Source organism: Lygodium microphyllum, chromosome 13 (genome assembly GCF_053477565.2).
Source record: "Lygodium microphyllum isolate KBCC chromosome 13, Lygodium_microphyllum_v1.1.10, whole genome shotgun sequence".
NCBI classification, from domain to species: Eukaryota; Viridiplantae; Streptophyta; class Polypodiopsida; order Schizaeales; family Lygodiaceae; genus Lygodium; species Lygodium microphyllum.
The window spans coordinates 2,068,325-2,083,809 of NC_141147.1; the positions used below are offsets into that span (position 1 = coordinate 2,068,325).

At 40.2% G+C, this 15,485-nt stretch overlaps 1 protein-coding gene across 1 annotated transcript; it reads left to right on the forward strand.

The window, feature by feature from the left end:
• Positions 1-14,158: 14,158 nt before the first annotated feature.
• On the forward strand, positions 14,159-15,233 carry LOC148026285 (lachrymatory-factor synthase-like). Its single transcript, XM_087690697.1, has one exon. The coding sequence runs from the start codon at positions 14,523-14,525 to the stop codon at positions 15,168-15,170; it is 648 nt and encodes a 215-aa protein (XP_087546823.1). The 5' UTR covers positions 14,159-14,522; the 3' UTR covers positions 15,171-15,233.
• The last annotated feature ends 252 nt before the right edge of the window (positions 15,234-15,485 follow it).

Below are 15,485 nucleotides of genomic sequence, written 5' to 3' on the forward strand. Positions count from 1 at the left end.
ACTCCGACGGGTATGATGCATTCTCTCAGGTCCGCATTTTCTAAAGACGACCAATTATCAGGGCTAAAATCCCATGATTGGCATAAGATATGTCAGGTTTGTACTACGAATGGATTGTAATTAGCATGGGTATTTTGCTATTTGGAATGTGGCCATTATTCATAATGCTTTCTCATTTGTGGTAGTTTGTACTACCGATCGCGATCGCAGGATGTCTTACTCCAGAAATTCGCGGGGCCATTTACAAGTTGTCGACTTTGGTGCAATGGATCTCACAGAAGGAGATTAAGACATCCTCTATTGAATCTGCGAGGTGGGGAGTAGTGGAGACGGTCTGTCTCTTTGAGAAATACCTGCCCACCAGCATGCTCACGATACAAATCCACCTTCTTGTGCATCTTGTGGATGAAGTGGAGATTGTTGGACATGTCCATATGCGATGGATGTTCTTCTTGGAGCGCTTTATGAAACCCCTGAAAGGCTTTGTGCGACAACGAGCTCGGCCAGAAGGTAGCATGGCCGAAGGTTGGTTGGTGTCTGAGGTGCTAGTGCATATTTCACAATGGCTACCAACGGTGGAACCAGACAATGAAATCCTATGGTCGCTGAAGGACGATGATAGATTGACTGGAGATGTGGTGGCTAGAAATGGGGTAGAAAAAAGAATGGATGCCTCAATGGAAGAGAAGGTGAATCACTTTTGTATGTTGCACCATGCCTCTATGGAGACGTGGCTCACCAAGTACTAGATTGCTAGGCAAGATCGAGAGGAAGCGCGAGCTGAATTCCGACATAGTACACATCATCGACCAATTCGATATCCTGAAGGCATGGAGGAGATGCCGTGGTTTATGTCAATGCGATGGTTGCATGGAGCCTTGACTGCAGCATCTCGCGAAGGGACAGAGGTCTCAATGGAGGAGTGGGAATTTTCAAGGGGATATAGTCCAAAGGTGATGAGGGGTTTAGAATCTGTGGTATCTAAATTTTATATGCGACATCTAATTTGAGTGTTTCAATGTACAGTACAAAATATATAGTGCAGCATGGTCGCGCGGACGGCATTTTTGCGTGGAGCATATTGACAAAATGCGCTCCACAATGGACTGTGGTGTCATGGCAAGGTTCGAGCAAGAGAGCCGACGATGAGCAATCGATCCAAACATGGTTGTGGATGAGATGAAGTATTTTGGGAACTTGCAAAGTATTATTACGGTGGATTACCGTAGCTTCTCTATGATACTATTCGATGTGCAGTGGTTCAAAGTGGTACTTGGAGGAGCTAGAGCAACAGTTCGACGAGGTCCATCTGGATTTCTCGAAATAGATTCCGAAAAAAAATGGACGGATTTGCGCGACACCTTTGTGTTGCCGGCCCATTGTGAACAGGTGCATGGAGTCATTTGCTTGCTAATTGTATTACGACATGGTTTATATCACAATGGTTTGAACTCTCTTGTACGTGTTTGTAAACAGGTAATCTTCTATCCAAACCCCTGGCAACCTCGATGGTGGTATGTTATACCTTCAACTCCCCGAAGTGCGAGAGTATATGATCAAAGCGATGTTCCGAGCATAGATGAAGATAATATGCAAATAGAGGGGTCGATATTGCAAGGGGTGGAGGCCGTCAAAAGCTTGGAGCCAGCATTGGCAGCTAACAATGATGGAAATACAGGAGTCCAAGAATTCTTTGAGAACGACGCGGACTCATTCTTTTGTGGTGACATGTCTATCGACCTTCCAGTGTATGCGGAGTTGTGTCAAGAGATTAACATGGGACCATAGGATACTTCATACTTGGAGCATCCACTTACTCAATTCGTTGACCAATCGCTTATAAGGATACATAAGATATGCATTTTAAGTGAGATTTTTTTTAAATGATTTATATTACTGTTCTTTGTATGATTTAAATTGATTTTTCTAATATCATTTTTTGTCTGTACATGTGACATTTTCAGGATGAGTCGAGGGATGAGCGATGAGGAGTTACAGGACATCTTCGCACGCATGTCTCCAGACCAGATCGCTAGATTCAGAGAGATGGCACACTAGGAGCTTTCTTGTTCTTCATCAGGGTGCTTTACTAGATCTGCTTCAGCGCGATCGGATGCTTCGGCTTCGAGGAGACGATCTCAATGCTCATGACTTGGGCCAGAGTGCATCGGGATCAGGGGGATGCTGCAGAGATACAAAGGCAGTGGGCCCGCAGTCGACACAGGATACAGGTGCGACTCCTCGCTCTCGTGGCTCAGATGGATGTTGTGGAGACACGGACGCGGTGTCTCCGTCTCGTCGTTCAGCTGGAGTTGCGTCACCTCCAGGATTTGTCACACCTGTGGGGACATCTACTCCAGTTACTCCAGCTTTTGTGCAGCCGTCAGCCAGGTGGCACCCCTTTGGGTGCCACTCCGAGAGAGATTACCCCCGTTGGTACACCGGATGCAGAGGGGTCTCCTGGATATGCCAAGGAGCATGGACACAGATGGGAGAGGACCCATCTTAGGCATACTCCTAGGGGTTATGGATATCTGGTCGATAGTAGGTCAGGAGCCATCATCATGAATGATGAGGGGAGGAGGGTGATGGCTTGCATGAGAGAGTTGTGCCAATAAGTTTTTCAGCACAACGTCTTGGATCATTGGAAGAACATACCGGAGGGGAGCAAGGACTACATAGTAGCATCCTTGCACGAGGAGTTTCCGGTGCCAGTTGCAGTAGATAGATTCTCTACGGGCTGGATGATAGATTGCATGTGTGTATACATGTCACATAGACGATCCGACGCACGCAAGGCAATGAAGAGTGGGGCTGCAAAGCCTGAGTGGTTAGATGCAGACGACTGGCGTCGACCGAGGGAGGAGGCTACAGATTCTCCAGGACGTTGGAGTCAGCAGCACGAGACGGCGAGGGCACGACTCGAGACTGGAGTGGTCCATCATCTTGGGAGTGGCGGCCACAGGACATATTTGGAGGACTTTGTAAGTTTTTCTTTTGTTTTGCTTGTTTATTTTTTTGAAATATTCTTTGTACTGACAATCATGTTTCTAACAATTAGCATTTTATTTTCTTTGCAGCACTCCATTACAAATTGCAATCCGTCTGGCCTTGAGACTCAATATGTAGAGAAGCACGGTCTCAATGCATTGATCGACAGATTGTATAGACGCGGCGGCCCTGTAAGTCACTCATCTTTCTTGTCCGTAGTTACCATGAGATATTTGAATGCATTATTGTATGGTGGACTAATGTATTGTTTCTTTTTCTGCAGAGTCCATTCGATGCTCCTTTGCGGCGAGATGAGCTTTCGGGGGACGAGGATGCATAGCTCGCCCTTGGATCCCTGGAGCTCACACACCTTTATTTTTGAGTCGCCTGATCTATGTAGACATGTTCTATGTATTAGTGATATCCTGTCATGATTGTACCAATCGCTTTTTATGCGATCATGTATTTATTTCATGTATCAGTTTTATGATTTCAGTATACATTGTTTTTGTTTGCAAGCGCATTGTACACAGTAGTGTAGAAACTATTTTGTATGGCTCTCATAAAGCACACAGTGCTACCTGCCCTGCCACAAAAAATTTCTTTCCATGTTACTGTCGCTATTAGCATCACAAATTTTACTGCTCACATCGCTATTGGTGTCGCTATGCATGTCGCAAACCGTCGCTATCAGCATCGGTATTGGCGTCGCTATCAGCGTCGCAAAAAAGCGACGCCAATACCGACGCGGATAACGACGGTTTGCAATGTGCATAGCGACGCCAATAGCGACACTGATAGCGATGCCAATACCGACGTTTCTATGGCGTCATTAATAATGACGTTTTTTGTGACGACGGGGGAAAATTTTGTTGTTTGTATTTTCGTCGCTTTAAACGTCGGTATAAGGCCTATATCTTGTAGTGGAAATTAAAGACTTTGACTTTATTACATCGAATGCATATGAGGTTAAAAGACCAATACATATAGAGATTTTATCTCAGATTTAATCCAAATACATATTTCAAATGCAAGCCCAAATGGTTTCAATTTCATGAATGCCAATGATCAACAACTCCAAGATACAAGTATTTGAGTGGTAGACTCCACTACTTCCAAGACATAGTCCAAAAACTCTTGAAATGCACTGACAAAGATCTTAATTCACTTCAGCCCTATTTTATAACAGTAATTTCCAGCCCATAAACAAGCTCAAAAAATGCACATAATCTCAAGAATAAGCCTCTCTAATCACTCTCAAATGAAGCCCTGATGTTTAGAGGTCAATACTATCACTTGCAACCACATAGATCACTTGATTTCCTTTCAAGAAGACAAGAATAGTGGGCTGCCCTATTTATGACAGGTTTTAGCAGTCCAAAACAGCCCCATACACCTCCAAAATCTCCCCTTTACTTTCCCCAAAGTCATTCAAGTACTTGGACACAAGAAGGGCTTCAATGGACCATGAATACGGTAAGAGAATGGAAGAAGACGTACATAAGAGCAGGCTGAATACTTTATCTCTGGTTTTCTCCTTTTATGGGCTGTCATACCACTCATTTTTGTCATACCAAATGGATGGGCAAAAAGGACTCTCGCCTTCTTTGTTTGTATCTCCTTTTTAGCTTCAGTTTGCTCAGTGTTTGCATGCTTTGAAGCACGCACCATAGCCTTCAGCTCTCCCTCCATCTACCACAGGTATGTAGGCCCGAAAATTGCACCGAAAAATGCGGGTTGCTCTTCTCCTTAGGTACCACACAAAAATTGACCATATAGGTCACTTAGAAGTCACACAAGTTCATTATTTCAGGTCCCATACAAACCAAGTGGACTTTTGGGCACTCTTTTTGATTTCCAAGAAAATACTCCTCATGAACCAATGTGACATAACCTGTAGACTGTCAATTACCTCTTGTTGATCAAGTTGAGGGTCCCCATAGACTTAATTTTTGTCAATTTACATTATACAAACTGAAAATTGCATGTAAAGTTACAAAGGAACTTATGAGATTAAATGATATCTAAGTCAAATGTTGGGAAATAATGACTGAATTATGTATGAAAGTTTCTCATGTGAATCCTAATGAAGTTCTTCTGCAAACATAAGAACTCCATGATTTATACTATGAATAGAAATCTCTTTGACAATGTGATTAATGAAATGGCTACCTTTTTCACTCACCAAATCCACCCAATAGCCATACTGGTTCAGAATATTCTTAAAAAGACAAAAAGCTACAGAGTTTACTAAAGTATCCTTTAAAACCATGCCTCCATCCACTTTGTATAATAGTCTTAATTGTCAAAATGCACTTATTCTTAATGCAAGCCATTGTTAGCTACATGTCAAGACCAAAAATGGACCCAAGACTAGCTCTAGAGATCTAGAGCTAGGCCTCCTAAACTCACCTAAACAACTCCATGACCTCACAACCCCAGGAGCATATAGACACTATGAACTAATTTAACCAAAGAATGTGTTTTTTTGTAAATACTATTTCTAAATTGTAGTCCAACATGATTCCCTTCCTAAATCCAAGCTCAGGGTGCATACCCAAACATAATAATGACTAGAACCTCATAACACAAACAAAGGAAGGAGCACCCCTAGCTTATTGTTGTGGCCCCACTATACGGCTCTCCTACACCACCCCAGGGATTAGCCCTAGGATGCATCGTTTCAACATAAAGCACATACACAACATAGTCCTCTCTTTAATAAAAACATTCTAGGAGATAATTTAATCCTTACCATATCAACCTCCAAGGAAACAATAATACTAGGCCTACAGCTTGGGGAACCTCACACTTGTTCATGGGTCAATCGTTCAAAATCAAGTGCTATGCATCCAGGAGATGATTCTCTTAATACCATGTATGAAAACAGGAATGCAAAGTGAATGCCATAGAGTGCACAAACAAGAAACTTACAAATCAATCAGTGTGGATGCACATAAACTATTCTTTTCATGATTTCACACTAATGCAATGTGTCATTTTGCTAAGATAGCATTGAAATTATCTGTGCTATTGCCCTTTTTAAGACTTAAATCAAAAAAATCTATATAATAAAACACACATAAAATCAAGATTCAATTGATACTCAACTCACACAATCCCCTTCTCCCTACTATTTAAGGTTTTGCTTGTGGTGGTAGGTGTAAAGCTTATTTTTCAAGAGTTTTTCTTATGTAGAAAGCAAGAAACGTACTATAACATAAATAATAGGGATAATTTAAGGCTAAACCTCATGTCCTAGCCCCATCATACATTCACGGATATATTCATAATTTTTAGTAAATTTTCAATGTGTAAGATTTTTTTTTTCTTTTTTTCTTGATTTTTCATGATTTATCTTATTATTTATTACTATTTTTTTGTTTTTTGAGCCAAGAAACTAATTCACACTCTAATCTGTCTTCACATTTAATTTTATCCCATGGAAACAAGATTTGAATTCCTTTTTTAAGAAAACTATTATTTTTTCCTAAAAACATGCAATTTGGGTTTTCAAAAATTAATAACTCATGATTACAAAAATAAGTTCTGAATTTTATAACACAAAGCCCTCAAACACATTGCAACAAAGCCTCAAACAAATTTTCATCGCATATGAACAAGATTTGCATCATGAATTGTAAAAAAAGATTCGAATTTTTATTAAATACAGGCTTATCGCCATTTTTTGGGTTTCGAATTTCAAGAATTGAATTTTTGAGAAGCCACCAGATCCACCATTAATCTTTGAATAGCTCTAGTGATCACTCCTCAATGTTGGCATAATCTCATGTCAATTCAAGCCAAACAACCAGTTTTCGTTTTGATCTATTCCCATTCATTCACGCATGAATCACCTTCAAGAGGAGAAAGAGGAGAGAGAAAGACTAATTTTGATTATTTCTCCTCAAGCCATCAATGTTGGATTAGAAACAAGTGATAGAGGGTGAAAAAATCAATCATCGACCAGGTGTCTTCGGATTATGTGGTTCTTTGCAGCCCCATGGCCCCTTCTTCACAAATCGACGTAATGGCACTATTTTCTTGCTCGAGGCAACTGAAAACACCCCTCTCCCACATCATAAAAAATTTGGGACACTTTAGGCCCCAAAGGGCATGACCCTTGGTCATTAAAGTCTCCTTCACACTCTCCATGTGCTCGGCTTTTGGCTTTTTCCACGTCTGAAATTGACGAACCGAAAATTTTTATGTGTCCGTCTCAAAGTCTCAAACTAACCAAAACCCATTCCACCTCGATCCAGTACTGGGAAAATTTATGAAAAATCTACAACCACTATGAAGTATGTCGTTAGAAGTGATTTGAATTCCCATCTTTCACGACCACTTAAAATTGTCATATCTGCGTCTGCCACTTCCTTCGAGCTTTAATTTTCCCCTTAAACTAACTAGCGATCATGGGATATGGCAACTTAGTCCTTTGAATCCATTAATTGATTTGCACATACAAAAACCATAAAGAGCATCAAGCTACTACAAAGAAAAATTCATAACAAAACACGAACATATCTCTCACTCTACCCTTAACAAAATCAAGGCATGAAGATCCAGAAGGAATAGACCAAGTATAATTTGGCAAAGATCTAGAGCTAGTCACTACCCAACTACTCCAACACAAACTGGCTAAAAAGAACTATCAAAGGAGTCATCTTAAGTGGTGGTCTGACCTGCCTACCTAACTTAGGAAAATTAGACTAGGAACTCCTAGGCGAGGACTCCTATAGCTTGGTCTTGTATTTTTAGATATTCTTTTTTTTAACACTTCAAGACTTAATTCTCGAACATGTAAAAAGGAGAATAAGTCATCAGTCTCTCAAGTCATGTCTTGGTACCCAAGAACCTACCAAGCTCTTGCAATGCGATACTAAATCCATTTTCTTCTGCTCACTTTTATTTTCACTCCAACAATCCTTATTTATTTTTTCGGCTAAGTGTCACCCCTAGAAAGACAAGGCATTGGCCCAGGTCTTGTCCCCACTAGAACCTACCAGGCCTTTGCAAGGCAATGATCATCTACTCTTGGAATTTTTCTTTCTTTTCCTTTCTTATTTTAGGGCTTAGAACCCCTTTTTACACACCTCCCTACACTATAGTCTTTAGATATTCAACATTCTCTCTCTTTATTTTTGGAATGCTTCCCTATCTACCTCACAACTAATGGAAACTCCTAGAAATAGCTATCTAGTAGGCTAGCAAGATAGGGTCACTAAGGGCTATTCTAAAAAACAGATCTTTAGATGCCTGACAATGCCTTTACAAGAGGTGAACAACTACTCAAACCTCCCTAGACACACATAACCTAAACTTTGCAACTTCATGCCTTGACTTGCTGGTCCCCAAAAGAAGAAAATTCCCCACATACTTGCATATATATATGGCACAAAGGGAAAGAACACATAAAGAAAGTACATCACTTGGACTTGGCCACAACAAGCTTATGCGTAGTAAGAGGCCCGCTCTAGGTACTCCATCGAATCTATTTAGTATAGTACTGAGACAAGAAACCACTAACCACACCTACACCAAACAACCACATGGCTCTCTTATCCTTATGAAATCAAACATTAAATCCAACAAGAATGGCCTTCTTTGGCCTAACAAAATAAAGCATTTTACTACAAAAGAAATGGCCCTCTTGGCCCAACAAAAAAATAGTTATAAAGCACACCAAGCACCATTCTATTGTTGAAAGAAAACCCTTGGTTCCCACATAAATCATTTTGAAATATAGTTATATTTAAGAAGAGGAAGATTAATTAGAAAACACTTTACTTTTCAATAATAGTGGGTATCTTATATCGGAAAGGTGTAGATGAGATTTATTGTCGTTGTCTGGTGCCTAATGACATAACCTTTATTCAAGAAGAATGTCATGATTTAGCATGTGGAGTCATTTTATTGGACGGTGTATTGCCCAGAAAGCTTTATGCATAGGCTATTGGTGGCTTATGGTTTTCCAATGTGCTTTTGCATATGTTAAAAGCATTGTAACATTTGTCAGAGATACGATGCTAGGTAAAATCATAAGCGGTTGCTTAATCCTATTATTGTGACTTTTCCCTTTGAGAAGTGGTGCATTGACTTTGTTGGACTTGTGCATCCTTCATCTACTACACGGAAGCATTATATTATTGTGGCGATGGATTACTTTACAAAATGGTTGAATCTCAAGCTATGATGAAGGACAATGCCAAGGAAGTAGCTAGTTTTATTATGGAATAAATAGTCTACCATTTTGGTCCACCTAAAGAACTAGTGTTTGATCGTGGGACACATTTTCTAAATACGGTCATAGAAACCATGACTGAAGCTCTGAAAATTAAACTTAATAAAACCACCCAATATAATCCCCAAGTGAATGGACAAGTAGAAAGTACCAACAAGCAGCTTGTAGGGATTTTATCCAAAACTATATTGGAGCGTAAGCGCGATTGGGACAAGAAACTCCATGTGGTTGTTTGGGCTTATAATATGATGTTCAAGAGAGCAACATGGCACACCCCATTTAAGTTGGTATATCACGAAGAATGTGTCTTTCCCTTGGAAATTGAGTTACCTATTGTGAGGTTTGTGTTAAACAATTCTCTGGGCGAAGAGGAATCCTTACAAGAAAGGTTGACCTCCCTAGCATATATTGATGAGATTCGATTGCGGGCTTTGTTACATCAAGATGTAGGAAATTAGAAGAGGATGAAAGCACTTCATGACCTTCATGCTAAAAGATATTAATTTGTGAAAGATTAGTTGATCATATATTATGATGCTCGTCATGAGTTATTCCCTAGCAAGTTAGAACCCAAATGGGATGGCCCTTATAAGATCCTTCATGTAGGAAAGAATGGCTCTACAACCCTTTTAGCACATTTACAAGGGGTAGACTTTAAAATAAACTAAAATTTAATAAGTTGAAGCTCTATTATGTGTAAGGGCTAACATCAAACTCAGTACCTTTGCAAGTCTTCCAAGATCCATCTTAAACTTGCAGTAGGTGCCAAGGAAGTTGGATGGGAAAAATCATTCCTTATCTTGAACATCCATATTTGCAATAGTATTACCACGAAGGTTGAGTGATCTGGTGGAGTAAGGGTTATCATATAACTGAGTGGCAAGATGGATCTTTCATGTGGGATATTAAGGTCTACTACCACCATTGTCATAGGGTTTTTATTAGCATCCCTATTGAGTTTAATGAGGAAGGAGGGATTGTACCTCTGCCATACATCCTCTCTCTCAGCTCAACTTTGACTATCATAGATACAAGTAGACCAATTGGTATTTTTTAACATCTTTGAATGCCACAATACATGCTTCTGTCCATTCAAAAACATAGAAGTGAGATAAAATATTTGTCAAGGATAATGAACATTTAGCCAATGCATTGATGTGAATTGATGATAATATCCCACAAATGAAACAAAATTGTGAACTTTCCTAAGACAAGTGGGTGGGGCTTAAGGCCACAATAACAATCACCTTTTCAGGGCCAATGGCAATTTCAATCGCACTCATAACATGACCCAATAGCAAACCATAAGGCACCCCGAGCACACACTTGCAAGGATTCAACGCTATGTAATATTCATGACATTTCTCAAAGCATCCGTGTAGAATAATCAACGGTCTATGATGGGCCATGGTAGTTGGCCTGAAATCATCTATGAAAACATTTAGCTCTTCAAAGGATATATCGGCAAATGTCTTGTCAACCGTTCCCAAGACCCAAGAGCTTTACATAGGCCAATAGCCATCACATGGTACACAAAAGTACCAAAAATTATAATGAACTTCGTCTTTAACTTATCCTCTTTAGTTATGGACATCTCATTATAACCTGCAAAACAGTCCATGAAAGAGTATATCTCTCACCCTGTTAGCGAATCTAAAATTTGATTGATAAAGGAAAGAGGATAATAGTCCTTCATTGCCTACTTATTCAATTCCTTAAAATCGACACACATGCAGATTTGGTTGTTCTTTTTCTATCTTATTACTACTGATGAGCACCATTCTATATGTTCAATAGAAAAGATCATGCGATCCTTCCTTAATCAATTCCTCAAAAAGAGGCTCTCTCAACTCAAAAGGCATACATCTAACCTTTTGTCTTAGTGGTTGACTACCTTCTTTCAATGGGATCATATGCATAGTAATAAAGGGGGGAATCCCCTTCATTTTGTCATAACTCTATGCAAATGTATCCCTCAACTCCTATAGAAGTTCTACATAATCCGCATGCTCATCAGCAGATAACATAGTACCAAGTTTAATGGGACAGTGATTGTTGGGAGTCCCAAGATCTAGCTCTATCACATCAGTATCATGAATCCTATCATTTGCCTCTATTGGCTCATTTAGACATATTTGATAAACCTCCTCGATAGTAGAATCCTCTTCCAAATCATTAGAACTTGAGGTTCCAAGACCTGAGGTCCCCTCGAGTGTCTCCCATTCTGTAGTGGGAGGTAATGCCCTTTTATCCAATGGGCACTTAAGGTATGCATCTAGAATTATTCTCTTTAACCCACATCCAAAAAATCAATTGACCATCTAGTTGAGTCTACCACACCAATAGGGCCATCTTTGGAGCAATCCCAAGCACACCCATGAAGCACGTTCTAGTAGAGAACTCACCCCATCACATGACTAACAACCCTTTAGGAGAGTCACCACCCCATTCAGGAGTTTGAAACAAAACAAGCCAAGCCCAATGCTCCCATTGTATTTGACTTTGTTATTCCTCATAACCTTAGGAGGGTGCTATTCATCACCACTCTCAATTGATTCATTGTTTGCCACATGTATTTTTATAGCTTGAAGATGATTCAAACAAGTGGATAAGGAAGATTTTTGTGTAGGTTTGATGTGTTCCTTTGGCAAGTTTTGAACGACAAGTTATTGATGGAGGAAAATGTTCGCAAATGCTTTAAAGTTCCTTTGACATGTTTTATACAAAATGAATAAACAATAAATATGGAAGATTTGTCAGCATTTTTAATGTATTCCTTTCATCGCAAGTTTCAATGGACAAGTTGATGAAGGACCATATTAGCATATGATTAAAACTTTATTTCGCATTTCTTATGCAAAACAAAAAAACAAGTGGATAAGGAACATTTATTTGTAGGTTTAATGTGTTCCTTTTGCAATTTTTTATGGACAAGTTGATGATGGAGGACCATGTCATCATATGATTAAAAGTTTCTTTAACATGTTTTATACAAAACAAACAAGGAGCATATGAAACACTTGTTTTGGAGTGTGAGGGATCAAACCAAATTTGGAACAAAATCAAAACACTGGACTTTGATTTGTTGAAGAACTTTGAGAAGCAAAACTTGTCCCTAAGTGTAATGAGGCACCTCATGCCTAGATTCTCCCAATGCTTCGTGTTGGGGTTCTTTTGGTAAAGATCGGGGTGTAAAAGACTGGTGTCAATAACAATTAGAGGATTGTGTGTCGTACTACACATTTCATGTGGCAAGAAAGTTCATGGGTGGTTGAGTCACAAAGAAGCCAACAAATGTATGTATGTATATGTGTGACTTGCATTTTTATGCATTCAACGTTGTATTAGTCTAAGTTGTCAAAGCCTTCGAAGTTCAAATTATGTTTATTATATCAACCTCCTATGAATCCTCTTGCCATATAAAACATGATTTCAAACCTCAATTCAAAGCATTGGGAGAACAATGACACAAAGTGTCAAGAGAATCTAAGAGTGGAGTGCCTAGTATATATCATATATGTGTGTTTCTATTTATGTGGTCTCACAAGTTGTGTGTCTCCACTCTCTCCCACTAGTCATTTTTTCTTATCTCCCTCTTTTTTTTCAAGTCCCAAAATTCTAATCTTTTTTCACCTCATATTGTTGTGTGTGCATGTGTATGCACATGTGTGTCCACATGTATGTATATGCATATCTTATGAGTTTGTATTTATTCTCTCTCCTCTCCTTTATTTCCTTTCTTCTCTCTTTTATAGTTCTCTCTCTCTTTCTCATCAATTTTTTGAGTCTCCCTTCCCCTCTCTCTCTCTCTTTCTATTTTTTGTCTCACTCATATGTCTACATATGTACAAACATGTGTGCATATATGTATACACGAGTGTGTGTGTTTACCTATATGTGTACGTGAGTGTATATGTTGTATGTGTGCTTTTAAAGCATATGTGCATCTCGAGGGATTCATTATATGTATATCTTCAACATCACGTGCGTTCAAGGCCTATTTATGAATATCCTTATTTGTGATTTTTTCTTAAATAAAGCACAACCCTTTTTCTATTTAATCTGTAAATAAAATTTGTATATTATACCCTTCTATATGTTAAAAATATATAAAATACTTTATTTTGAATCCACATGGTGCACACACATATTCATGAGTGACCTCCCTAAGATGTACATTTGTGGGTGTTTTAAGAATATGCATTAGAATATCAACTCATCAAGAAAGTTCACCTCTCTTTTTATAGTACATGTACATTTGTGGGTATTTTAAGAGTGTGCACGCATTGCATTCACATATTCAATCATTATAAAACCATATCATCTCATATCTTCAATGAGAAAAGAAATTTATGTCTTGAGAGAGAGAGAGAGAGAGAGAGATCAAAGGCGCACATTTTTTATTTTCTCTTTTCATCATCATATCAGATATCACCCTTGAAAAGAAAACTCCTCTTTATTTCTTGTATACCCCACTTCTCTCTCTCTCTCTATATCTATACACACACACACACACATACACACGTCATCTACAACACACAAACTTTATTTCTCTCTCTACACACATGTCACATATAACATGTCAAAGACTCACCTTTTGCTTTTTTATTATTAAATCGCCCTTGTAAAACGCTTCTTTATTTCTTGAATATCAAACCTCTCTACCGCATAGGCCAGGGGGTTTTCTCCTTAATCTAATAGTCATTCAAGAAAACCTTTAAATAATTAATAGTAAAGAAAAGATATTTTTTAAGAGAGGGCATCCTCAGGGCAAACTTTGAGAGTTATCTCTCCGACTACGTAATGGATAAAAAACTGAAGTTCTTCTCCATAGCCTATAGGCTACTTTGAGAATATATCTCTCCGATTGTGTAATGGATAAAAAACCGAAGTTTTTTCTCCATAGCCTATAGGCTCAGGTTTTTGAGGATGCAAGAACTTTATCCCATAAACGTCTTTTCACATCGATATAATATATTGTGTGTCTTAGAGACAATCAATTAGGTGAAGCTACATCGATATATTAAGGTGTTATTTGTCTGTTACACGTGATTAGTTAGGTGAAGCTAAGTCGATTGAGCGACGTGAAGCTTTATGTGAGACCTGCACCCACTTAATTAGGTGAAGCTAAGTCGATTGCTTCCAAATCTGAAGCTTTGTGTGCGAGACCTGGACAAGATCGACAGGGGCGGTGAATCCCATGTGGGTATACGGTTGAAAGCCACGAACATAGGTAGGGTAGGTATGCATGCTTCTCAGGACTCGAGCAGACGGCTGATGATCATGAATGGCAGGAGAAGATGAAGATGGATGTGGAGAGAAAGGCAATGCGGGGGATGATGATCAGGAGGAGGAGGAGGGGGCGGTGCAGGCCGAGGCAGTGAGGGCGCCGAGGCGCAAATGGGAAGGGCGGCTGCATGCGGTGGTGGAGGCGCCCATGGAGAGGGTGTGGGCGGTGGCGTCGGACTGCTGCGGGCTGCCCAGGTGGATGCAGCCCATGGTGGAGAGGTGCGAGGGGGTCGCGGGAGAGCCCGGCCAGCCGGGCTTCGTCCGGCGCCTGAGCGGGGAGATGTTCCCAGCCGCCAAGGGAGCCGACGACGAGAAGAGCTGGATCCGCGAGAGGCTCCTGCTCATGGACGCCGACCGACACGTGTACGCCTACGCCATGGAGGACGGTAACGTCGGCCTATCCGGGTACGTAAATACAGTGCACTTCTCTGAGTTTGACGAGGGCGCCACCCTCGTCGACTGGTCCTTCCAGGTGGATCCGGTCCCCGGGGGCGCTAAGGAGGACGTACTCGACTATCTGGGCTTCCTCTACAAGACCTCTTTGAAGAGGCTTGAACTTGTCGCTAAGTCTCCCTGCTCTCCTGCAGCTCCTCGCCCACCAGCAGCTTCATCGCCGACCCCGCCAGCTGCTTCACTAGAGCCCTGAATTACTTCTTCTCAAGTAAGGCGGCGTGCGCCCCCCTCCCCCTCTAGTCTCTACTTCTCACTAAGGTTCGTCTCCCCCCCTTTCTAGGTTTCTCTTGCAAAAGACAACACTTTCTTGCACTTTAGAGCTAAGCCAAACCTCTCCACAAAACCGTGTTTGATGTAAAAATGTTCTCTATCAACATTAAGATACAACAAAGTTGAGAATAATATATTCCAAGATTTGTTGGTTGTAAAAGCAATTTCACTCCTAATGTCCACAAATCCCCACATTCAAAACTTTGGAAAGAGCTCATTAATTTGGAAATTCTCATGC